General features: G+C 37.6%; 1 protein-coding gene across 1 annotated transcript; it reads left to right on the top strand.

The window, feature by feature from the left end:
• Positions 1-27904, top strand: SYTL3 (synaptotagmin like 3). Its single transcript, XM_070951580.1, has 11 exons — positions 1-110; positions 3069-3284; positions 4487-4551; positions 14610-14661; positions 16759-16825; positions 18730-18796; positions 20994-21121; positions 21633-21755; positions 22703-22881; positions 26438-26540; positions 27725-27904. Exons 1-11 carry the CDS (start codon positions 1-3, stop codon positions 27902-27904), a joined length of 1290 nt encoding a protein of 429 aa, XP_070807681.1.
• Positions 27905-27999: the final 95 nt, after the last annotated feature.

The raw sequence follows: 27999 nt of genomic DNA, 5'->3' as shown, positions 1-27999 counted from the left end.
ATGTCTCAAGAATTTAACCTTAACTTACTTAAGGAACTGGAGCAAAACATTGTTCTAAATGTCCTTTGCCGTGACGAGATGTTGAGAAAACTGGAGGAACAAAGAGTAAGGTAGGTATGTTCTTATTTGGAAATGCAGGCTGCTGTTGTTTTCTGAGCTGTGTAAGCTAATCTACTGTTCAAAATATATATATAACACAGTATCTTTTGAGGACCAAACAAAATGGCATGCAAAAATGTATGTTTATTGTCCAAGCTTTTGAGTTATCCTGAATGCTTCTGTGGTACGATAGCACAAAAACACCCTCTAGTGTTGAAATTTTAAATGAAATAATTTGTAGGAAGAAACCTAAGTGGTTTCATGGATTAATTTAACGAACATGGTGATGTGTTTAGCAACTGCTGCAGAAAAAATAGTAAAAACAGGTCAGTCAAGTGCCCAACTTATTTTATGTCAGTCATAACTTATGACTATCATTGCTGGCTCCATTACTATCCTGAGTTGAGGACTGAATTCCACTTGTTTCCAACTCTTATATCATGAAAATGCTAGCTGATGACTTAAGAAGTTTTAAGTAACTCAGATAAAACCATCAGAGTAAAACTGGTTTCTGGTTTTGTCCATTTCCTCTTCTCTAAAGTCAGAAGCAGTCGATCTGCCACTCTCTAGATAACTGGTTCTTTTTCTTCCCCTTTTATGTGGATTGTTGATTCCAGGCTCTGCAGCAGTTTGAAGTGGGACAGTAGTTTGTGTGGCTTCTCAACATTTCAAACAGGCAGAAGCAGAGATATTCGCAGACCAAGCTCAAAGTATTTTTGTGGCTTAGGGAGTGAAACTGGTGGCTGTGTGGAAGTGCCATCATTCATTGTCAGTGGAGTCAGCTTGGCAATTAAGAATTTTGGGAAAAAAAATAAGGCTTTTGATGCTTCCATGCTGATTTTCAAGATAATATTCCAAAACAGTTTACAGTATCAGAAATTTAAATATTAAGAAAGCACACATTCAGTAAAGCAACTATAATAATTAGCCCTCAATCTTTAAACATGAAAACAGAATTCCATATTCAAAACCAGTCACTTTCTTAAAATTCATTAAATTCATAAGCCTCCTTAAATAAGGATGGATTGATACTGTACTGGACAAGCATATTCTTAAAGGCAAAGTTGAACAAATAATAGGATACCAATAATGATGTTCTATAATTCATACTAGTAGTAAGATAGATCTTAATGCTTGTGCAATTTTATGTGCTTGCAGAAAGTTCTTCATGGTTGGTTTGGTTTACTACAATTTTTTACAATTTATTACAATGCCTGAAATGCACTACCTGACTCTGTGGTTTCATCTCCAAGCCCCCCAAATTTTAACCTTAGACTGGCTACTGTTGACCTCATCCCATTCCTAAGAGATCTGTAAGGGATGTGCATAAGAGCACCAGTGTGCCTACCGTCCCTGTCCTAATGTTCTCTTTAATTGTATTCATTTTATGTATTCAATTCATGCTTATACTTATATATATTATCTAATACGTACTCGACAAATAAATAAAATAAAAAAATAAAAAAATATCAGCCCCAAATTATGGAAAACTCCTAACTGATCTTTCAGATGAGCCCATTTAGAACAGAGTAAATGGGTTCATTCAGATTTATCAGCTTTCCCACCAATTAAAGCTTTAATTAATTCTCCCTCCTCAAAACACTTTTTATTTATTTATTTGGTTAAATTTATATGCTGCCCTTCTCCCGAAGGACTCGGGGCAGCTCACAAAAGGTTAAAAACCGAAGAACAATAAAAAAATATAATTAATTTAGCATAATTAAAATCCCACAATTAAAAACCCATATTAAAACCAACTAAAAACACCCCGCAGATCAGATGAGTTGTTTAAAAAGCCACATCTTTAGGTCCTTGCGGAAGGAGCGGAGGTCAGGAGCCATTCGGAGCTCGGTGGGTAAGGCATTCCAAAGGGTCGGTGCGCTCACTGAGAACGCCCTCATCACTTTTTAGAGAATGTTTCATGATTTATCTATAATCAATAGATGAAAATGCAAGCTAGAACTTGTCTCTGCATTGATGAGGCTCAGAGGTGTGCATTCTTGACTTGCTCAAGAATGGTACCTAGCCTTTACATTAGGATCACGTTGCAAAAATGGGAGGGGTGATCAGGGCCAAGTTTAGAAGGAGGGTTTAGTAGTTTTAAGGGGTGACATTGTTAGATAGTGTCATTGATGCAATTAACATGAATTTGAGCAAACTTTGGGAGACAGTGGAAGACAGGAAGCCTAGCATGCCATGATATATGGGATTGTGAAGAGTCGGTCACAATTTAGCAACTAAACAAAACAAATAGAGATCTTGAGTACTTCGAAGTGTTAGATACTCTACAGTTTTGCCTTTAAACTGACAAAACTGCTAGAGCTGTTTGGCCTTAATCATTTTGGTAGGTTTAGGGTTCTACATTAGGAATGCCCTTTTTGAGATCCTTTGGAACCCAAATCTCCAGATCCTTTGCTCTATCTCCTTTATTTAGGGATGTAAGAGGGGTTATAAAATAGAACAGAATTTTGCAGTGCCCCATATGTGAAAGCCATTGAAAAATATAGAAATAATCTAGGTACAGGGTCAGATTGCCAGATTACTAGTCAGGACAAATTGGAGTCTGCTTAATATCAAGTCATTCAGATCATTCAAGCCATGCAGCACAATATTCCATTTTTCATGAGAATTTGTAGGTTGACATCCTTCCTGGTTCTTGTGCCCTGAGCATGTAAGAATCAAATTAAAATATATCCAACTCCTCAGAATAATCCAAAATTGCTTGGAATTAGGATGCTATCATCTTCTCCAAAACTTTGTTCAAGAATGGGCCATTAAATATTCTGGGGGTAATTTCCCAGGGTATTTGACCTTTGACATTGGAGGTTTAGTAGAAGAGTTCCTTTCCATGGAACTCAGAGTATCACATTTCACAGCTAAAGCTTAATAATATTTAGAATTTGTAGTGTTGGTACATGTCCCATCTGGCAAATATGTGAATATTCTTATTTCTTTCTGGCCAACTACAGCAAACTGAAAATCCAACTGCAGCAACTTTGGCGTAAAGGAACAAAAAATGCCAACTATGGATCTCAGAAACGGTCATGTGCCCGTTGTCAGAAGTCGTTTGGAATCCTGATCGATAGAGGAGCAGTGTGCAAAGGATGCAGCCATCATATATGCTCTCAATGTCGCATTACTATAAATGCCTTTCTGTGGAAATGCACTGCCTGCTATGCTTCTGAGTAAGAATCCACCTTAGTTTAATACTCAAATTGCTGGTTATTCTTTAGTAGTTTTCTGATATGAAAACACATCAAACTAAGTACAGGAAGTCCTTGATTTACAACAGTTCATTTAGTGACCGTTTGAAGTTACAATGGAACTGAAAAGCTGACTTATGACCATTTCTCACACTTAGGACCATTGCAGCATCCCCATGGTCAAGTGATTTACATTTGGATGCTTGACAACTGACTCACATTTTATTATTATTATTATTATTATTATTATTATTATTATTATTATTATTTTATTATTCATATTTCTATGCCGCCCACTCTCCGAGGACTCTGGGCGGCTTGCACCAAAGACAGTATACTAAGGAGCTGGTGAGATTTGATCCGCTGATCTGCTGAATTAGCAGTCAGCTGAAGTAGCTGCAGTACTGCACTCTAACCACTGCGCCACCTCGGCTCTTATGACGGTTGTAGTGTCCCAGGGTCATGTGCTCCCCTTTTGCGACCTGACAAAGTCAACAGAGAAACCAGATTCACTTAGCCATGTTACTAATTTAAGGACTGTAGTGATTCACTTAACAAATGTGGCAAGAAAAGTCTTAAAATGGGGCAAAACTCACTTAACAAATTTCTCACTTAGCAATATAAATTTTGGGCTCAACTGTGGTCATAAGTTGAGTGCCACCTGTATATATTTAACAATGGGAACCCTTATCTTGGGAATCAAATTTATAGGAGTTTCTGAACAGCCAGCTGCTGAAAATGGCAGAAGGGCTTGAGAAACAATAAGTCTATGGTTTCAGAAGAAGAATTGGAAAAAATAGTTCCTGAGGAGGGAAGAAAAAAGGGTTGAAATGGGTATATGTATGAGCTGACTTTCAGGAAAAACTAATTTTGTTTTTTTTATTAATAAAATAGTTGTAGAGCTTGTAGCCGAATACGGTGTCTGAATGGAGTTTCAAAAATAAACTGCAGCTATAGGTGGTCTCATTATGAATTAGCGTAGGATTTGAAAAGAAAGGGGTTTGGTATGCTAGTGCAAAATCACAGAATACATAACTCTGATTATAAAAGAGTTGATGTTCCACGGCTTTTGATCACCATGATGGAATTGATTTGACTTTTTATAGCTAGTCCATTTATTGCTCCTTAAAAAAGGCATGTCTAAAATTCAAATAAACACTTATTTTTATTTTTATTTTTTGCAGGGATATTAAAGTAAAAACAGGTGAATGGTTCTTTGAGGAGCGAGCAAAGAAATTCCCAACTGAAGGTACCTAATAAAAACAGAAGCATTAAGTCATATGCCAGATAAGTTGATAAGTTTGATAAGTTTCTCCTTCTAATTCATGCTTTATCTTAGCAGAAACAGTCTTCAAGAATGCAAATTTATAAGTGTTGAGATTTCAAAATGCAATTTTATTGAGAATAGAATAGAATAGAATAGAATAGAATAGAATAGAATAGAATAGAATAGAATAGAATAGAATAGAATAGAATAGAATTCTTTATTGGCCAAGTGTGATTGGACACACAAGGAATTTGTCTTGGTGCATATGTGTTCTGCCCCAACTACGGACCCCAAAGAACGCAGCATACACAAAGTCCGTTCAAACCTTAGTTTACTAAATAAACCAGTTTTTTACAACAACGGCTGTTAATTAACTGCATTAACAGCCGCCAAGAATTCAAAGAATAATACTGAAAGCTTACTGTGGTTGGCAGAATGCCCAGAGCAATTTGCAGGAAGCTGATAAGATAAGCAAGACAAGACACGAAGGTATGTGAACGAAGTTGTTCCCTGCAAATTGCTTCAGTCGGCGTTCCTCCTTAAATAGGCTAAGGGAGTGGCCAATTAGCCCCAAGCCTTACTCTCGAGGAGACCTCCTTCTGAGGAGCCACTCCTACCTTTTGGCAGCTCCGCGCGCCCGTGCATCGAGAAGACACTCCTCCTCTTCGTCCTCTTAACTTAAGGGAGCTTCTGGAGGTTCTGAAGGCCCTGGCTGAATCCCCGCCTGTGGCACCACATCTTCTCCAGCCTCCTCATTGTCTGACTCAAGTATCAGCTGCACAGGCTGCTGGCGCAGCACCACACCAGGCTCCTCGCTGTTGGAATCAGCTACTAGCAGCACAGGCCGCTGACAGGCCACAACAATATGGTCTCAGTGTACATAAAAGAAAAGATACATTCTTCAAGAATCACAAGGTACAACACTTAATAATAGTCATAGGGCTATCATAGGGCTATAGTCATTGAGCTATAATAGTAGCAATTGTATTGAATTATTTAAGTTCACCCTGCCTTATATGCATAAATATATGCATTTGTCATAGATAATAACACTCAACTGCTTAGGTTAGTTCATTTTTTGTGCTGAATTCAATGATTTTAGTACAATTACAGGTAGGCACTTGGTTGTCCTTCTTTGCATTAAGATATGGCCTCTTTATGTCCATTAATCGCATCACCATTATTTCCAGCAAATTTCTGCATATAGATAGAAATATTAGAACTACAACAACAATATGATATTATGACAGATTCAGGGAAGTCATTGGGAGGTTGGAGTTCATTTTTATAAGATCAGTAAGCAGTGCTTCTTAAAACTGTGTCACAGAGAGCTTTGGACATAGGGGGAAAATTACCTGAGCAAGATAGGAATGATATTAATAACTTATTTTTAAATGAGAAGCTATAATTCAGTAATGGGAGTGTTAGAATGAACTCAGAAGAAACATTTAATGAAAATCAAAACCATTCCTTATGGAAATATGGAAATATTCACTGTTTTTGTAACAGAGAAGCAGCAGAAGTGAAAGTAGAGATAAACTGAAGAAAGCCAGCATTGTCTACTGGTGAAGGTGCTGTCACTGGATTGGGGAGACCCAGATTAGAATCCCTGTTCAGCCACAAGTCTCCCTGAATGACTTTTGGCCAGTCACCCTCTTCCAGGCAAATCTAGCTCATGAGTTGCTGCGGTGAGGTTAGAATATGTGCCATCTGTACCTCTTAGAAAGATGGTGGGGCAGAAATAAAACAAAGAAATGATGTGTTGTTAAAATGAAGGAACTTGTTTATTTGCTGCTCTATTATACCAGGAGGTCAATTTCCCATTGACTTTCTGCAGTAGAAAAAGCAAAAAGTGACTCAGTGATGTGCCAAGGAAGTAATGACGGCCTCCTTCATAGAAAGCACATTCTTGTAGAGTTATTCTCACACTGCTTTCATCTAGTGCAGGGGTGTCAAACTTGCGTCATCACGGTGTCATCACATGACATATTGGGACTTCCCCCCCTTCATTAAACCGGGTAGGGGTGATGCATCTGGCCCGCAAGTTTGACACCCCTGATCTAGTGCAAGACATTTGCTGAGGGATTTTCTTATCAGGGTGGACCTTTCTCTGGTGGCAAATTCTACCCTGGGCAGTAGGGCACAGTATTTTCCAAAACACAGAACAACAATGATAACCTTGCAGGATCCAATCTGGATCAGTCACCAGGACCAGAGTTTTAGTCTTCTGAGCTTTCAGACATTCGTGCTGGAGCCCATCCTCAGGGAATTTCTCTCTCTCCAGAATGTGTGCTTTGGGCTATTTTATGCATACTATTTATGTGGTGCCTTGTTGTGTGTAGTTTTTTAGTTGTTGATTGGGATATTGATGGCTGGCTATTAAGTCATAATTAATAGCCAGTCATCAACACCCCAATCAAAAACTAAAAAGCTATACACAACCAGGCACCAATAAATACTAGATATATAATAGCCCAAAGCACATATTCTGGTAGAGAAAAGTTCTCCGAGGATGGGCTCCAGCACAAGTCTAAAAACTTGGAAGACTAAACCTCCGGTCCTGGTGACCGACCCAGATTAGATCCTGCAACATTATCCTGGGACATGGATATTTGCTTTCATTTGTAATGATAACCTTGTTGGTTCATGGGCAGAAAAATAGAGCCTTCATACCAGGGGGTCTTTTTTTTAAAAAAAAAATGTGCTGAGAGTTCAAATCTCTCCAGTTCCTAAATAGTGTCAGATGCAAGAAATCAGGAACCAAAATAGAGTTCAAAAGTACTACAAGTTTAATTCATGCTACATATACACAAGAATCTAATCTACCAATGGTCCAGGCAAATTGGTGCCAGGTAAGAGTTAAGGGACTTAAAGGGGGGCTGGACTTAGATCTTTTATGGAGGCATAGAGACTCCAAATTGATGATGCGTTTGACCCTGACGTCAGGCTCAGCCTGGTCATCTCCTACAGTAATGTTACAATGAATTGATCTTTTTTTAACTTAGCACACCACGTAACTTTACCGTCTGCTTTTCCTCTGTATTGTTTTTAACATCTTCTTTAATTTTGCTCTTTGTCAGGCTAGATGCTTATGTGCTTTGTCCATGATAGGAGACAAATGGGGATATATATCCTTTGTGTTTTCAGAAGTAGGAACATGACTTTAAACAGCAGGCTTTATGATTCAAATTGCTGTTGTGCTCTACACTTTAAATTTTCTTGCTTTTGTCTGACAAAGAGTTGTGGAGAACGTGAAGGCTTGCACCAATGGTGGGTTGCTACCGGTTTGCAGCGGATCAGGTGAACTGATAGCAGCGATGGCGGGAGGCTCCGCCCACCCACCCGGATGCTTCTGTGCATGCACAGAAGTGCCGTGCAAGTGCGCCCGCGCATGAGCGAGCCAGTAGCGATGGGATTTGGAACCTGCCCCTGGCTTGCACAATATCTTAGCCAGTGTGGTTGGCCCATGTTCTGCTTAAATACGGATGTGGGTTTCTTTTCCTCATGGGCCATCATACACCTTCCTTTAAAAAAAAAAAGCTATCATGAGAATTTTCTTAGGTGGAAATTTCTATATACACTCTTGCCAAAGCTGCCTATACCAAGTGTCAGTGCTTAGTTGGCTTTCTAATCTTTTCCCCATCTACCCAATTAATTCAGAGCATTTCTCTTGCAAAAACACTGGAAGATAGAGGCCAAATTGAGTTTTGTTCTAGTTGCAAAAAAGTGGAATTTATTCAAAGGCATTGCTGCTGTTGAGACCCAGAAGGTGATGGAGGGTTGTTGCCTATGTTTTTAGTGTATGTTTTTTTTAAATGATAGCAAAGAGAAGAAAGAGAATGCAATTTAAACATAAGATGGGGCAAGGAAAAGAAGAAATCATATTTCAAAAACTTATAAATTGCTTATGAAAATAGAGATAGGTGAGGAAATAGTCAAAGATTCCATCATCGCTTGGGGGAAAAATTTTGGGTATCCAATACACTTAGATAAATGGCAAGAGATTTGGTGGGATAATATGAAATTAGTAGTATCCACGGCCTATAAAGAAAATATCTATAAAATGATATACAGGTGGCACCTGCCTCCTGATAGGCTAGCTAAAATGTTCTCTGGGCAGTCGGCGGATTGTTGGAAATGCGGATGGGAACATGGCACCTATTACCACCAGTGGTGGATGTGTCCAAAAGCAATGATATTTTGGGGGAAAATAAAAGAATGGCTCAATGAGATCTTAATGTTAAAAATCGATTGGCGACCAGAGACATGCCTGCTCAGTGCTAAGCCGGAAAATATAAAAAGGGATTTATGGTATTTGGCACTACATATCATTACAGCGGCGAGACTGACGTATGCTCAACTCTGGAAAAATCAAAATATCCCAACAGAGGAGGCTATTATATAAAAAAAATTAGAATGTGCGGAAGCAGATATGCTAACTAAAAAATTACAGGATAGAGAGCAAACACAAGTAGGTTTAGCTTGGAACAAATTCTATAAATGGTTAGAAAAGAGGAAACTATAACCCACATTATATGAGGAATGGTATTTAATGAGAAATTTATATTATATAGGATAAGTGAGGTCGGATAGACCTAATTGATGTATTAAGGTCTATAAGCTGTTCTGTCTTTTCCGGAATATAATTTAGAGTTATAGTACCGAATATTTGTTCATTAAGGTACTATATGGAAGTACATATGTTTATTATTGTATTGTTTTTTGTGTGTCACTTTATGTTGTGTTGTCTTTTCTTTTCAACTGAAATGTAAATAAAGATTATTTTTAAAAAAGAAAAGAAGAAATTATGAAAGTAAAGTAATATTGCAATTATTTTTTTTAAAAATAATAGAAAATCTATAAGTGAATTTTAATTACATTTCAAATGTATATGTTAAACAGTGTTTATACGAATAAGATAAAAACAAATCTAAATCTATGTATATACTTAAAGTAACCCCCCCCCACCTCAAAGAAATCAGTATTATTTTTATTTGTAACGGTACCTCTTCCCATTTTGACATAATGTCACGCTCTTGATGTCATTGTCCCACCTTGATGATTCTTGAATGCATCAGGTTTGCTTCTTCCAATCTCTTCAACAGCTCTTGCTAGACTTTGGGTTGGGGTGGGATGTAATGGGAAAAACCACAGGAAAATCTAGTTATGTATATGTCAAAAGTTGTCTTCTAGAACATTGGTCTAGTTGGTAGCTTTCTTTTTATCAATCTTTTTTCCACCTCAAGATGTACAGGACACTCCCGGGTCAACTGACTAGAAATTATGCAGTATCAAATTCTATAAACTTAAAATGGAATCAATTTGGGGAGGATAACATTTCCTAGAATTGACGGCTTAAAATGGAGAAAACTGAATTTTTGAATTGAGAAATTTGGTAATCAAGAACAATGATTTCTTCTTTGATAAGAACAAGGATGTTGACTTTAATAACTATCTAAATATGCAAGGTGACTCATATAATTCCTTGTTTTCCTAGAAAAATATTGGACTTCTAGCAGTTTTCAATGCAAATTGTTGATTATTGAATTTACAAATGAGGTGTTATTTTATGAATTCAAACAGCGCCCTCTTTTGGTACTTTATAATAATGCCAAAGAAATTATTCAGTTTTAAATGCAGTTGAATGTAATATAATCATTAATATGGTAAAATTTAGGAAAAAACATGCTAAATTACTAAGAGTTCATACTAATCCAGTTCCAAAATGCAGTGTAATATTAACTTGTCCTGTTAGAGAAAGGGCTTTCCTTAGCATAGAACTACCCTATCTACAGTATACGTGAAATACAGAACCAATAAATAACTCTTTCTTTTGTGTTCATCTGTTTGCATCTTTACGATCCAGATATAGCAATGTCATATTAGCAGAATGAACAAAGAAGTTTTCTTCCTTACATTTGCGCTTTCAAAATCTGCTTTGCAGGTATGGGGATGTCCTGCAGTAGATTGGGATGGAAGCACAATGGGGTGTGATGGACAGGAAAGGAAAATTCAGTTGTAAATGTTGGATTTTACTCATCTTGGATATTACTCAGAATTAGAATTCAAACAAACTCAAATAGTCTTATAGACCCAAATTGATTTCTCAGTCTTGAAAAATGAAGAAAAATGAATGGGAAATAATATCTCTTGATAAAAAAAATACCTAAACTTTGGAACAATAACGAGAAACTGTATAAATGTAAAAGATGGTCCAGAATTAACCTACCAGCCATGATTGTGCTTATGCCCCATTGAAATCAACTGACTTCAATATGGTTGGCTGCAGGTATATAAAGAATTAAACCTTAATTATAACTCTCTTGAAGCCAAAATAATTTAACGGACTGCTAAGTATTAATCATAATACCAATAATTATTATCTGTTAATTGCCCTTGGGTTCAGTTTATAGTATTTATAACTATAGAAGGCCAATAAACTCCTGATATACCTGGCACAGTGTTAAGAATAAGGTACTGCAGAAAATAGGACAATAGATCAGTTCCATGTTTTCATAGAAAACTAATCATCTACACTTTCATTTACTGCTTAATAATAAATTAATTTTAAAACTTCAACACAAATGCATTTTTATCTGTTGTAATGCTTTGTGGCATTAGTGTGGTATTTCTCACATAGTTCAAAAACATTATTTGAAAAACAAGTTACCTATCTGACAGGCATAAATAAATAAGCAAAATGATCTTTTTAGAAGAGATTTCCAGGCAGTGGTGAAATGTAAAATTTGTTACTACTGGTTCTGTGGGCGTGGCTTGGTGGTGGTGGGGGTAATGTGACTGGGTGGACGTGGCCAACTTTTTTTTTTTTTACTTTTAAAAGCATTTTTTGTACAACCTTAAGAGGTTGCAGAAAAAAATGCTTTTAAAAGCCTTTGACGATCAGGCAACTCAGCTGGGATCGTCAGAGGCTTTTAAAAGCATTTTTTCTACAACCTCTTCTGCTGAAGAGGTTGTAGAAAAAATGCTTTTAAAAGTAAAAAGAAAAAAGCCTCTGATGATTGTGCAGCTCAGCTGGGCATGGGGGGGGCAGGGATTTTTGCTACCGGTTCTCTGAACCACCCGCCACCATCGCTACCTGATCGAGCAATCCGGTCCGAACCGGGAGCATTTCGCCCCTGTTTCCAGGCTGCGTTTCAACTGACATACAATATGCAACATGACTAACCATGACAAATATAAGAAAATAAATTCAGTCCAGCAACTAATGCTAACCCCATCAGCAACATGGAAATTTGATAAAAGCAGAAGTAAAAAGAAAAAGCTTTAATAAAAGGACCCATTCAACAAATGGATAGAAGCTCTAGGTATTCATGGCCCAGTCAGGAACATTCCAAAATCCAAAATCAAATGATTGAAAATGGCCCATTGCTCTTTGCTTCTGATGACAACCTCTTGACTTCCAAAGCCCAAAATGAAATTATGAAATTATTTTATGAAAGCCAAATTATTGCTTCATTAAATCAATTATCGACTATTCCAACTTTTCAAATGATCAGTTATCTGGCATTTAATCTAACATCTTCATACTAGTTGGCCATGTTCTCTATCACTCTGTCACAACAAGAACCTCTTCTTAATTTAATAAACTATATAAATAAATAATACAAATAAAATATTCTTTATTCCTTCTTAAGTACAGTAACTCATCAGAGCTATGATGATATTATCATTATGGTAGAAGAAGAGCAGGTTTGATGCAGTTAATGCTTTACAATGCCTACTTAAAAATTCTATCGGCTTTTCAAATTCAGATGAACAGAAATCTAGAGCATAAAATGCTGGCCACCACAATAGCTGAAGAAAAGCTCTATAACGTTTACTTATAAAAGTGACAGTATTAAATAACACTAGAGTAGCTTAAAAGGAACTGGAAAGGATTGTTTAATATTTGGACTGAACAATTGAATTACAGAGACACTGGACTAAACCAGCAACATTTTTCCTCATAATTATTGGAACATTAGGAACTATAACAATTGAATTGTAAAAACAGCTGATAAAGTTGAACTTATTTGACCTCCTTTACAAAAAAACAAGAACCACACACACATATATTATGATGATATTTGGACAATTCTTAGGCTTTGGGATAAAGCCTGAATTGACCCTAAATTATCAGGGCAGTGTTTTTCAGAAGAGAAGAAATCATCAACATCATCCTTTATTTGCAGTCTGGCTTGGTTAACAATTAATCTAAGTATTTTTAAAAAGCTCCTGCATTTAGCCTTTGAAATGCTGATTCTACTTCCTTTCACAAAAATCTTTTCCTCAACTTTGTAGGTGTGTGAATAGGATCATTTCATTATTTAAAGCTAAGACTCTGAATTTGGCGGCTGTTTAGTTTGTGAAGTAAATTTGAAGAAGCCATTTCTGGTGATTTAACTACTGATCAAACTGATCAGTTCTGGTGGGATCTTTTCTGCCAGTAGCTATTTTTCTTAGGAACACCAAAACTTGAGTTTTTTCTCCCTTCACTCTTCAATGTCCAGTTGCTGTGTTTTATGACCCTAGCTGTGGTATTACAGTTTAGGTTGATTTATATAGAAGCTCTCTCTGTATATAATAGATTAATGAATCTGGAGTAGCAAGGCTACTGCCAGAAGACTTCTGAATAGCATACACACACTTCCCTGTTTTATTGGCACACTTGATATGAAAGATCAAGTGATTAGCCAGTGTGAGAAAATAATTTTTATTGTCCGCTTAGTTGATTATGCCAAAAAATTATTTTCTATATTGTTAATGATTTACCTGAGACAGAATGATTTTCTTTGTGGACAGATATAAGAACACATTCCAAATGTAATTGTTAATAATCAATGCTTTTATTGCTGCACACCATTCATCATTTTCAACATGTGATGGATTGAATCACATGGGTTGATTGTGTTTTACTTGACTGCCTCTCTGTAGTTTTATAATCAGTGAGATTTTTCCAGGACTATTTGTACTGAAAAGTTGTACGACATTTAAATGGTGTTACATAGGAAAGTTGCTTCTTTTCATTTTGTGGTCTTGCATTTTTGATATTTACTTCTTTTTAATTTTTTTAATGTAGTTTATTATTTATTTATTTATTTATTTAATTAATTTATATACCGCCCTTCTCCCGAAGGGACTCAGGGCAGTGTACAGCCAGCATAAAACCCACAAATATAAAATTTAAAAACAGTCTAAAAATATTAAATAGTTTGGCCCATAATTAAAATAAACAACTCAATTTAAATAATTTAAGAAGAATAAAATTTAAAAAATTAGGCCAGCCCAGCTTGTTGAAATAAGAGCGTCTTGAGGGCCCAGCGGAAGGTGCACAAGTCGGGAATCCTCCGCATCTCGGGGAGCAATTCGTTCCAAAGGGCAGGAGCCCCCACGGAGAAGGCTCTCCCCCTGGGGGTCGCCAGCCGACATTGCTTGGCCGACGGCACCCGGAGGAGCCCCTCTCTGTGGGAGCATGTTGGCCGGTGGGAGGCTATTGGTAGCAGCAGGCGGTCTTGTAAATATCCGGGTCCTAAGCCATGGAGCGCTCTAAAGGTGGTAACCAATACCTTGAATCGCACCCGAAGGACCACCGGAAGCCAGTGCAGCTCGCGCAGGAGAGGTGTTACATGGGAGCGCCATGACGTTCCCATAACCACCTGCGTGGCCGCATTCTGGACTAGTTGGAGCCTCCGAGTGCTCTTCAGGGGGAGCCCCATGTAGAGAGCATTACAATAGTCCAGGCGGGAAGTGACAAGGGCATGAGTGACCGTGCGTAGGGAGTCCCGATCCAGAAAGGGACGTAACTGGTGGACCAGGCGAACCTGATAGAAATCCCCCCTGGCCACGGCAGTCACTATGGAGTTGAGGTCTCCATAGTCCATTATAACACAGGATTGAACAAAAACAGGAATCACACACATTTTCATATTGGCAATGTCAAGTAATAAAAATGGTTGATACATCTGATTTTTTAAAAAAATTGGCATGCAAGTACAAGTTTATTGCTATCAGTGACCTTGGGTTCTTTTCTTTCTTGATAGGTAGATATGAAACTGCTGGTGCAAAACTCTTGAAATCTTATCAGAAATTAAGGTAAGGACAAGAAGGTTGACGTGTCCTACAGACGTTTGATGCAGTACTAAGTGCGTATTATCCCGTGCAAGAAGCCTGTTTAAGCTTTTACTGGTAGCGAGTGTTGATAGAGTACACATTTTGTTGCCATGGACTCTTTTTAGATACAGAACTTGTGCAACTTCAGCCATAGCAGCATTTCACAACTTGGCCTCATTCAGATATATAAGACTTGCAATTCTTGGAATTTGTAAGTCCAACTTTAGAAAGGCTTAAAATATAAGTCGTCTTTGGCAAAGTGATTCATGAAATCTCCATGTCCAAATATTTACCTGGGGAAATTGTTTGTTTTCCTTGTGTTACCTTTCAAACCATCAAAAACACTACCTTTTATCTCAGTGTTGCAGTCTAGCCAAGTACCTCGGTGTGGCTCTGTAATTATGGCTTTTGCTATAGCCACAACCCCAAGAACATTGGTGGTAGGGGAAGGGTAAAGGGACGTCTCTTTAACACTGTGGCCCTTGACCCTGATACTGTAAGCTGTTCTTACAAAGTTGGTAAAAGGGATTAAGTTGTAAAGTTTTGTTTTGGTTCCACTGAAAAAGTTAAAGGTTAAAAAGCTTAAAAATAAATACCAAGGCTAACCAAGGAATGCAACTGACAGACCACAAATAGTATTAGCTCTTGAATGTTGAAGGGAAATTGGGGAGTCAGCAAACTATTCAATCAAATATTTAGTTTCAATCCTGATATCCTTTCCTACAGTTATTTAAGAGTCATTTTAATATGAATTGAAATGCAAATGTTACCATTGAAATGTAATGTCATATTTTACACACATAAAACAAGCACGTTTAAAATGAGATTTTTGTGGCATTTCATACATTGTCCTAATGTTTCAATCACAGACATGATCTAAGTGACAAATGCCCTAATTCCATGTCCCAAAGGTGCTTTTTCAAGAGGCTCTGAGCTGAAGAAGCTTCTTGGATGAGAAACAAAACGTCTTCAACCCCCCCCCCCCCGAAAGTCCAGTTGCCTCTTAAAAAAGCACCTTTGGGACAACCATGACCTGGATGACTGAGAATCTCCATAGACATTCTAATTCCATGTTTCAATCACAGATATGATCTAAGTGACAAACACCTCCCCCCCCCCCCGAATCTTTAAATATTCTTTGTAGGCTATATATATTACTTATCGTGAGTCTAGGTTTACACAGGGCAGAATTTTAAGCATTTCTTATGGGTCTTAATTCTGAATGATCAAGATATGTTGTACTCAAGTATAGTCACATTATGGGAAGCTGTGAGAAGAAATGTTTATCCACCCATGAATAGATAAACATTTGGACAGATGGACAGATGAACTTATTCCAAAGTGAGGTTCCAGGTTCCTATAAATCTTAGGTCAATCTTAGCTTATTTCTCATATCAAGAAGTAGTTCTTGCTCTTTGTTTGAACTAGGAAGTAACTGTAGGCTGAGAAGATTTATCTCCTAAATTTTACCTTTATTTCATTTTCTTAGTTCTTCCTAAGAAGATCTTCACAATCCTTTGCAGTCTTTTAAGTTTCAGATGGAGATTTTAATGTATTTAATAGCTTGATACTTGGTTTCTGAAGTTAGTTGTTAATGTTAATAATACAAAATATCATACATGCACAATGAAGAGAAAGCAGTGTATTTTGTATAGGTAGTCTTCAATTTATGACCATAACGAAGCCCCAAAATTCCATTGTTAAGCAAGGCAGTTGTTAAATGAGTTTTATCTCATTTTATAACCTTTCTTGCCACAATTGTTAAGTGAATCACTGCAGTTGTTAAGTTAGTAACATGGTTGTTAGGTGAATCTGGCTTCCTTATTAACTTTGCTTGTCTGAAGGTCATAAAAGGGGATCACATGAACACTGCAACTATCGTAAACGTGAACCAGTTGCCAAGTGTCCAAATTTTGATCATGTGACCATGGGGATGGAATATTGGGTGGAATACGTTGGAAATTCCTGAATTCTAAAATTGGGGATAAATAATGAAATGTGAAGGAGACAATTCTGGAAATGTAGCAGATATATTTGCCAATTGCTTTGTTTATGTTCTTTTTTCCTTAAAACTCTTAGCAAGGTATCGGTGATTCCTCCAACTCCTCCACCTTTTGCTGACTCCATCAATAGAACGAGTGCATTGGTAATGTATCACTCTGCATTTCTGTTTTACTCGGAAAGCTTTCAGCTATCATTGATTTTATACTTAATGTGTTTTCTTTTATCTTATATGTCTTTTTGTCTGGTAGTCTCCAGAAACTGATTTCTATGCACGTTTAATTTTTTTTCCAGCCTAATGTAGTAGACATAGCTATTAATTTTATCAGGGGTGGGTTCTACTTACCTTTACTACCGGTTCGCAACGGGACCGGGCTTCTGCGCATGCGAAGATCACCATGATGACGTCATGGTGGGTGGGTGGAGCCTCCCTCCAGTTTTACTACCAGTTCTATAGAACCGGACCGAACCGGGAGCAATCCACCACTGATTTGTATAATCATCCATTTATTAACTATTAAGTATGAAATAGGGAAGAGACTAGATTTAAAGAACAAAAATAGATAGGAGTGCCCTCTCTCTTCATGCTGTTCATTTTTCTGCCATACTTCCAATGTTAACCATGATCAGGTGAAGAAAGTAAATGTATCTGAGAAGGAGGCTGCAGTAGCAGATAGAGGTCCACTATCACTTGGAATACACCTGAAATACAACATTGAATACAGCTGTAATATAGAAACTATTTTCTTGTCCGCTAGTGAGTTCCTATTCGATGTTCGGCTCGCCCTTCATTTCATTTCAATACTGTAGACATTTGTTTACATTTCTTCTTGTCTGGAACAATAACCATGCTGTAGTCATTTTCTGTAGCAATTTCTTCCTTAATTTGGAAAGGAATTAATTTTGGTTGCCTTTTGTTTAGTCTGAGCTTCCTCTGCAACACTCGGGGATATTACAGTATAGTCTTTCCTATTGCAAAATAGAAATATTCATGATTTATTCATCTGTCTCATCTTCGTGATAAATTTAATTTAGTTAAATGAGGATGGCAAAGTTATTTAGTCTGCATTACTTCTCTTCAATTTCCCAAGATTAGTTAACAGTACATACTCTGCAACCAGTTTTTGTTTTCTGAATATAAGGCAGGGAGCAATATTTGAAATTCCCATGAGCTAACCTTGAGTCATGTCAGTTATCATGATTGATTACTTATTATTTGTGTTGGGTAAATTTTGCCTTTTGTTGTAATTGGGGAGTTTTGATTCCTGTTTTAAGCCTTGCATGCCAAATAAAAATAAGTGCCTCATTTTGAAAGTGGCTAAATATTTCATTTGAGTTAAAATGGGTTTAAAAATTTTAATGAAGAGAATAGTGATTAATTTTTTCAAGGAACGTAAGAATGTGATTGAAGTAAAGAAAACTAGAAAGCCGATGGTATGTACTGTGATAGAATTTATTGCTTTAGAACTCTTACATTGAATCATATTTCCTATTTAAGTATTTTCAAAAATGAAATATAAAATAATTATAATAATCAGTTACCAGATCTGAGTTGCAAAAATCCAGATGATCATTAGATGGCAGCAAAGTGACAAAAATGTAGTGGTTATTTGTTTTTTTGCAATCCAGACTGGGATGTTGGTTGATTTATAAAATTACTATGGTAAACACTGTGATCTTTTAAATTGCAAAGGACCAGACAGCATTTGCTTTTTGGCATAAAAGCTGGCTGGGTGACTTTGGGCCATTTGCTGTCTTTCAAACCAATTTACCTCACAGGATTATTGTATGAAAAATAGGAGGAGGAAGGAGTATTAAATAAATTTATCACCTTGAGTTGGCCAAAATATTTAAAAGGTAGTCTAAAAATATAATAATAACAAATATAAACATGTATCATCTCTTAAATGCTTTGACACAGGAATTATAGCTCTGTTTGCAAGTTTGCACCTGTGCTTCCTTGACAGTTTCAAAGAGGTTATATAATCCAGGAAACCTTGAGAAGGTAGCTCCATTCTATTTATTTCTTCTTGTCTCTTTGTCTTTCAGGAATTTAATCCAGGTTTCCACAAGTCTATGGAAAACCTTTTTCTGACTTTTACCACACATATCAAAAGTAAGGGTCTTTACTATTCTGAAATAAGATGTTGTATTAAAAGGATAGGTCTGGTCATTTGGTAGCTAGAAGAATAGTACTGTATTTTATTATTTATCTTTTTGGCTTTTGGGGAGTTAAAGAAAGAGATTCCCAACCAGTATCAAAGGTGCATCTGACTGAATCTTAGAATCTGGATTGGAACTTCAAGTATTGTAGTTTACGATAAGGCTTCTCATCCCCAATGCCATTCTTCAAAATAATAACTTCTCATCTGACAATTCCCTTCTGAGGCAGAATCTAAGGTGGCCATGACACAGTGGTGGGTTTCAAAATTTTTTACTACCGCTTCTGTGAGTGTGGCTTGGTGGGCGTGGCAGGGGAAGAATACTGTAAAATCTCCATTCCCTCCCCACTCCAGAGGAAGGATACTGTAAAATCTCCATTCCCTCCCCACTCCAGGGGAAGGTTACTGCAAAATCCCCATTTCTTCCTGATCAGCTGGGACTCGGGAAGCAGAGAATAGATGGGGGTGGGGCCAGTCAGAGATGGTATTTACCGGTTCTCTGAACTACTAAAAATTTCCACTACCAGTTCTCCAGAGCTGGTCAGAACCTGCTGAAACCATCTCCGCCGTGACACTGGATTAAAGTGTTTCATCATTCATTAACAATGTGTATTAGTAAGTTCTAGTGAGGTTAATGAGATTTCTTAGTTATGCCACTTCTGATTGTAGTTACAGCTTGTGGGACTGTATTATTTACCATGCTCCAAAAATATGAGATGTTTTTGAAGAATTATTCTTACATCATTTTAAAGAGTTCTGCATAATCTTATCAAGCTGATACAAATTAAAGTCACTCCTAATTTCTGCCCTTTATGACAAATTAATCAAAATGGTCAATATATTCTTAGATTTTCCAGTGTTGCAACATTGATTGATTGAAAATTTATATGGCTGCTCAACTCACTCTCAGTGACTCCGGGTGGTTTACCACAATACAAACCCAATAAAAACAACAACAAAAACCAATAACCTCATCCTCACATCCTGGCGACAGCAATCAAATGAATCATTTGATGGGCTCCATCCTGGCATCCCCAGACCCGTTGGCAAAACCCAGGCCTTGCAAAATAGTGTCAAAGTGGGGGCAAATCTTATCTCCACAGCGTTGATATCCTTGAGACATCTTATGCAATAAAAAAATCACATATATTTTGCACCTATGGTTATTTGAGAAATAATTGGAACGAGGATTTCCCCCTTACTTATCATCAAGTTTATTGTTAAGTCAGATGTGGAGCTACACAAGAGAAAATAAACAGCAACCCATGAAGTGTTTTTTATATTCTTGCTCTCAGCTTCTCCATTTGTAACTCAGTCTCCATTCTGTGCCAATGTAAACTGCAGTTCTACAGTATACACAACTGCCTGAGAGAAATTTCCAATAAACTAACTAGGAGCCACTCCTTTGAATTCATACTACTCCCTTGAAACTGTGCTATAGATATTGTGATAACAGTAGACTTATGTTTCAAGACAGGATGTAATAGAATAAAAATTGATCCTGTACTGCTGGGCTAGATACCTACTGAAACTGTTACTCTAATTTAGACCTACTTATAGGCTGTACTTCCTAGGAGGAGCTGACTGGATGTAGTTTTTTTAAAAAAATTATTATATGGATATTGTAGACTGTGTTGTGGGCCTGTTTTCCAAATTAAAGTATAATCCCATTAACCCTGGGATACCTCTAAAGCAGGGTTTTTCAATATGTCTTCTATGAAGCACTAAGCTTCTACAAGAACTGAGATTCCATGAGAGACTTTTCCATGGGCAAAAAAAAAGTTTGTTCGAATATATCCATTTTTCTGTTATAGGAGCTTTATCTCTTGATCCAAGATCATTTGGAAAGATGACTGATCCAAGGTCACTCAGCTAGCTTTGTGGCTAAGGTGGGACTAGAATTCCCAGTCTCCAGCTTCTACCCTGATGCCTTAACCACTACACCAAACCTGCTCTCTAATCTAAGCTATAGTATTATATAATTGATATATTTTAACAGGGCTGTTTTAGTTTCATAAAATGCAAACAAGAATATACTTCAAATGCTGCCAGCTCAGCCTTGCAAATATTATAACAATTATAAATTTTAGACTTACAATTATGAACATACTGAATTGACTTTTTTAATTCTCTGACTTTTTTCCCCTCTAGAAATCTCAAAATCACAGAATGATGTGGCCAATGAGAAATACCTTCTCACAGCAAATTATGGGCCAGATAACGATCCAGTGAAGGATAGGAGAAGCCTATCTGATACAGCTATTGATATTTCAACGAGGGTACGATACTGTTGAACGATATTAACTATGCAATATATTAATGGAATGTTGGGTATTCTGTACTTGAATCATGATCAGATTTGATGAGAAAAGGCAACAAGTTCTGTGAACTGAACAAATTATGCAAAGTATGGAGGTTTACAGTATATAATAGCTGTAATCACATTAGTGTATACTTTGGAAACCATAGTTTATTTATTCTCCTCCCCAATTATAGATGGGAATGGGAAACATTCACATGGAGTTTCCAGATCTACAATGTCTCCATTAACCTCCAATAATTCACTTGCAATCCATTGCCAATTATGGCAGTGAATGGAGTAGCTGGCCTCCTTTTTAAACTCTTCACTTTGCTGTGCATTGTTATAATTACCAACGGGCTCACATTATTGAATCATTCCAATTTAATCACTGACTGCATCATTCAGCATCTCAGAAGCCCCTATGTGTTGATTTTATGAAGACAAGTAGCATTTATATTATTGTCCCTCCTTTTTTTTTTTAAACAAAGAAATCTTCAAGTATCAATGGAGAACAAGATGACAGTAGAATTGCTTGCATAAAAGCATCAAGTGAAGAAGTCATATGCTCCACAGTTACAAATGATGGCTTAATTTGTGGAGATAAAAAACGTGTAAGTAGTGATCCTGTTTGTCCTGTTTCTATTACTATGCACAGAAAATATAGGTTTTTAATGCTTGGCAGTATTAACTATCTTCACAAAGAAATACCAAATAATTCTCAAGAATATGTACAACTTCAGAAAACATCTATTTCAGAGAAAGAAATAATGATATAAAGTTAAATATTTATTTATCTCTTTATAATGGGCCTTTAAAAATTTTTGGATAGCAGAGCAGAATACCACTTCAGATGAGTTGTGTGGGAAATCTTATCTTTCTTCTTCAGATATTAAGCTTTATTCTAATTTGGATTGGACAAGTAATAAATGGCAGTAAAGAGATGCAAAAAATCCCCTTCTAACTCAGTGTTTTTCAACCTTGATGTTAGGCCCAAGCCCAGATAGTGAGATCCAACTGAATCCAATCCTTTATTTACTTATACATAATTGACAGAATCTTGCCAAATGAAAGCTATGTCTTTCTGACCTACTAGATACCGTATATCTTGAACAATTTTAGGGCGAGGCTACCCCTAACCTCTTCCTCATCTCTACCCCTAACCCCTAATCTCATCCTCATCTCGGGACTGCATAGTCTCTTCGTCTGGGCCTCTTTCTGGGAAGGCTCTGTGTTGCCAAAAGCCTCCCCCACTGCTCCTGCAAGTGTACATTCCATCACAACTTGGTTACTTTAAGATGTGTGGTCTTCAACTCACAGAATTTCCCAGCCATCATAAGATGTATGAACATCAATTCCTAGAATTCACCAGCCAGTATGCTGGCTGGGAAATTCTACACATCGACATCCACACATCTGGAAGTTGCCAAGATTGAGAAACCTTATTCTAACCCTTTATGCCATCTAGTCAGTCTAGACTTTAGGATTCTAAATTAAACCTCGAAAGGTTTAATGTACTTGACCCCCTTTTGTATTGTCTTAATTCACTGCCTTTATACAGGGTAGTTTATGCAGCATTACCAGCGTCTGCAGTGGGGCTGTTGACTTTACAAAAGCTGATGTCTGCGGTGAAATAGAATTTGCCATTAGATACAATTTCAAATTTGGCATTTTGGAAGTATGCATCAGTGCCTGCAAGAATTTGGCCTACGGAAAGGAAGAAAAAAAGAAATGCAATCCGTAAGTTTCTTTTGATTTACTTTTTTAAAAATCTAAGATGTATTTTAATTCTAAAGCAGTATTATTTGTGAAGATGCATCCCCAGGGAGGGGAGGGGAGAGCTATGTGATGAAATGTATATCATGATGCAAACTTTGTCTCTTATGAGGTATGTGATGCCACAATGCTCATTTCATTATTTTGATATCACCACCATTACAAACAAACATCTACACATACATCTGTGAGTACGTGGATGGTATAGCATTTTTCAACCTAAAAAACAAAATCATTAATAAGATTAGTAATAGGTTTGCTTTGCTTTCTTCCACTTGGCTTTTATTCTCCTCTAAATCAAGTTTTTAAACTAATATAGGACTTGGGCTTCTTGTTAAAAGCATTTCAAAGCCCTCTGATCTGCAAATAGTAGAGGTGATGATTTTTCACAAAACAACAAACCCCATTCCTTTCCCCCCTCTTTTCCCTTAGTCTTTCCAGAAGCCCAGTTGACCCACACCTAAAAATACTCCAAGTCTCTCTGAACTGGAGACCTATCACTCATGCAACCAGCTGGAAAGGTGGCTGACGCCTCTCTTCCAAGCACCAACCATATTCCTCCAAACTGGCTTTGCCACACTTTTAGGAGTGTGATGATTTTGGATGGGTGTGAACCCCCCCCGTTCCCCCCCGCCCCCGGGGAAAATCTCTGCCATTAAATTGTTCTGCAATAAAGCTTTAACGACTGGACCACTCAGGGCATTTATTGCTAAGACAAATGAAAGCTTGGTTTAATTCATGGAACAATACTAATTATGCCGGCAAATATTTCTGCAAACTCAAGGATAGATGAAATGCACTTTAACATGATCATGAAGAACAGCCCATAAGGAAGCAGATGTAGGAGGTGACCAGATTGAGCCTGAGGGAGGGGTCAAATGTGTCATAAATCACAAATCCCTGCCCTTCTAAATTCAGCCCAACTTGAATGGCTCTCTTATCTCCCACACATTTCCCTTAACTGTTAGTTGGCCAAATTCTTGTAGAGAATAATCTTTCTACTCATTTGAACTGCTTGAATCTCCGGATATCCCGGCCACTTGACAGCTGCATTAGTGATGTTGAAAAAAATGGCTAAATGTGTCACTTCTTTGATGCCCTTCGCAACTGACAGGTGTTTTGTTTTCCTTGCTTTAGAAAGAACACACTGATAAGCTTGTTTCCCTCCCACCTTTGTTATACATTGAGTAGGCTCAATTCTCCATCATGCTTCCTTATTTTCAGCCCATGGATTTTGAGCTGTAGCAAATGTGAGTGTTGCGTAAGATCAGAGGGCCAATTTTTCATTCACAGGGGTTGAGTCAGGAGTCATAACAATACTTCATTCATAGCAGCAAGAGCCAATTTGGAGTAGTGGCTAAACCATAAAGCTAGAAACCAGGAGACCATGACCATGACCATGACCATAGTCCTGCCTTTAGGCACAAAGCCAGTTGGGTGACTTTGGGCCAGTCAATCTCTCTCAGCCCCAGGAAGCAGGCAAGGACAAACTGCTTCTGAAATTTTGCCAAGAAAACTGCAGGGATTTGTCCAGGCAATCACTAAAGGAGTCAACACTATTTGGAAGCACATATTTACAAACTTAGTAGCAAAAGTATAATAAAATATACTTTACTACATACTGTATTTTTCATAGTATAAGACACTCCGGCGTATAAGACGCACATTAGTTTTTCGGGAGGAAAACAAAAAAAATGCTGCCCCTGCCTACCAGCATCGATCGGCTAGTGTCCTTGCAGCAAACAGCAAACAGCCTGGTCAGCTTCAGCATGTTATCGCAGCCTGATTCAGCACAAGCAGCTGATTGGAGGTTGGATTGGCCTCCCGGAATACTGCCAATCAGCTGTTCCAAGCTGCGGGGATCGCCACAGCCCATCGCCGCCTCCACATGTCACATTTTTGGCCTCCGTGCATCAATGTTTTTGGCCTTCGCACACTCTGTTTTAGACCCATTCCAGGCTGCCGGGATCGCCAGAGCACATCACCGCCGATTGCCACCTCCACGCATCGTGTTTTTGGCCTCCGTGCATCGGGTTTTCGGCATCCGCACGCCCTGATTTTGGCCTCCGTGCATTGCATTTTCGGCCAGTTCCAGGCAGTGGGCATTGCCGCCACTGCCGATCCTTGGCGCCTGGAACTGGCCAAAAATGCAATGCACGGAGGCCGAAAACGTGACGCATGGAGGCAGCGATTGGTGGCAATGTGCTGTGGTGATCCCCGCAGCCTGGAACAGGTCTAAAATGGAGGGTGCAGTGGCCGAAAACATGGCACGTGGAGGCTGAAAACGACTGAAGGATGGGGGCCAGCGGGTGTGTGGGGCTTTGGCAACATTCGATGTATAAGACGCACAATTGGGGGGGGAGTGAGTCTTATACTCCGAAAAGTATGGTATATATTTCAAAGAGATAGGTCCCCATATTATAAATCACAACTCTGTGCAGCTCACAAAGCACTAAAACATTAAAGCATTCCCAGGGCACCACTTTTTAACCATCAGCATTCTGCCTTGCTGGGCTGCAATCTCATTGTTCCCCAATGTTTGCAGGAAGACCCAGCTCTTCAAGGCCTCCCAAGAAGGTTAAAAGAATGGAGGCCTGCCAGATTTCTGGGGAATGAATGTTCCACAGGCCAGGGGCAACAATGGAAAAAGTGTGCTCCCTGGGTCAAATGTTGCTAGATGATAATATTAAGGGAAGGCGCTTGAGTGCATCCAGCCTGTCACATAATATAAAACCTAGCTACAAGTTCAAACCCAGATAGCTCTAGGGCGGTTTCATGATGTCTAAAATTTGTGTGTGTTGTCTAAACCCTAAAGATAACTATGGTATCTGTTTTGTTGATTTAATGCTCTTCAAATTCATGAAGTAATTACTAAGTTTGTTTCTCAGAATTGATGGATGGATTGATTAGATTGAAGAACACAGATTCTAGACTGACTAATTATGAGTCATCAGGAAAAAATTAAGAAAGACCAAAACAGAATTTAAAAGTGAATAAGAAAACAGCCTTGTTACAAAAAGCAATCTGTTATCATTGTTGAACTTAATTCACTCTTAAAAAGTGGATATAACGAAGAATTCCATCACAGTGATCAACGTATACTAGACATTACTTGGCAATTTCAGTTCACAAGTATACTGAATTTAATTTGTATTCATTTAAGAAAAAGGATCTCATGCAACTTGAATCCTAAAATATCAAAATATGTATAAATATGTATGGGGATGGGTCAGATAATAAAATGTTCTTAAAATATACCTGATATATTAGTGTCTGGGACTTGAGTTATTCTTTTAAAAAACATGGCCAACATCCACACTTTACAAAGCAGCCTATGAAGTCCTTCCTTACTCTTCAAGTACAAAAAAAATCAACACTGCATTTATGAAACTAAGAAAGAAACTTCATGCAATTGATCACCAGAGGCATTAATTAACCACGCTCTCTTTATTTATGCCTTTATTTCCTCCCGGACTTCTTTTCACAAGTGTTAATTGTTGTCTCTATCTTTGATTGAAAGATATGTCAAGACTTACTTGCTGCCTGATAAATCTCCTCAGAATAAACGGAAGACTTCTGTCAAAAAGAACACACTGAATCCAACGTTCCAAGAAATATTAAAGGTATTCTAAGCAATTCTTGGTCATATTGTGAAGAGTCAAGGAAAAGCACAACATACTGTATAGTTTTTTTTAAATTTATGAGCGAAAGTTCTTCCTATGAGTTTATAAAAACAGCTCCAATCAGAATAAAAGGGATAATTCAAAAAAGTTCTATAAAATTACTGTGTAGATTAAAAAACAGGTATTACTGTATTAGGATTATTAGATCTGCAGTGAAATCCTAACAAACAAAAGATAACAGTAAAGGGAAATTTCTGGGCTCCCATCTAGAGGAGTATTTGGATTTTTGAAGCCTATGTATGCCTTTTGAGATCTGTTTGCTATTGTGTAGGATTTTTGCAGCATTTCACATAGGATGATAGTAGTTGATGTCCAGAGATTAGTACTCTAATTCCCACTAAGAGTGGGAATAATTGTCACCACTGTGCTGATCTTGCTCATATTTGTGGCTTGATAGTAGAGAAAACTGCCCAGCCGGGAAAAATTCTTAAGGAAGAAATATCTAAGCATATACTCCAATGGCCTATTATGTACTTAGGAACATGACTTGTTGCATTTAATAGGATTTCTGAGTATAGGCTTGCAAGAATCTTGGATATTGATTCTTATATACAGATGGGAGTTTACCCTTTCTAGGGAGAAATGTTTGTTCGTTTAAAAGATGCTATCATGCTCTCTTTATACCCACTGAGTAACACTTGTAAGAAAGATTTTACTGAGTCACACTTTACAGGTAAAAGTGTCTAAGCATTTTGGAGCTGAAGAAGAAATCTTGTGATACTCCAGTGTCTACACTATCTAAAAGAGAAGGTGGTTTACTAAATGATAGAATATGCAACATTTGGAATGGTTTCATAATTATTTTACAATTTGAGTAAATAGTTGCTCTTCTAATTGTTGATATGTATGAGGTTCAATAAAAAGCATTACATTTCTGGATCAGCTTTGATTGGGATTGGGCAGCCTCACTCTTCAAGAAAGAAGGACATCAGATGTAACTTGGTTGAGGATTAAAGGATTATTAGACCACCTCCCAATCAATTGTGTCATAACATCCTTAACCCTAATTTAGATAGTGGTCATTTATTGCAGGAGTCTGTGAAAGTGCTATATAATGATGCTGCACCTGTATAAATGGCATTTGTTAATCTCACACCAATCAGTAACACCATTTATCTTTGTAGTACAATATTGAATATTCCCAACTGCAAACCCGACAGCTTCAGATATCTGTCTGGCACACTGGAATTTTCAGACATCCTGTATTCCTTGGAGAAGTGGTGATAGATTTTGAATCCTGGGATTTTGAAAACTACTCTACTCAGTCATTCAACTGGTACCAATTGAAAGCCAAAATGACATGACTGCATTCGATTTATTTATGTTTACTGTATTTATACATGTTTCCTGTTTCTTCAGATTTTAAGAATAAATGTGCCGTAAGCAGTTCATTTCTTGC

The sequence above is a fragment of the Pituophis catenifer genome, unplaced genomic scaffold (genome assembly GCF_029215685.1).
Source record: "Pituophis catenifer annectens isolate HBS135680 unplaced genomic scaffold, rPitCat1.0.hap2 SCAF_1, whole genome shotgun sequence".
Taxonomy (NCBI): domain Eukaryota; kingdom Metazoa; phylum Chordata; class Lepidosauria; order Squamata; family Colubridae; genus Pituophis; species Pituophis catenifer.
Note: the sequence above shows the minus strand (reverse complement) of the source record. Positions and strands in the feature narration are given on the sequence as shown.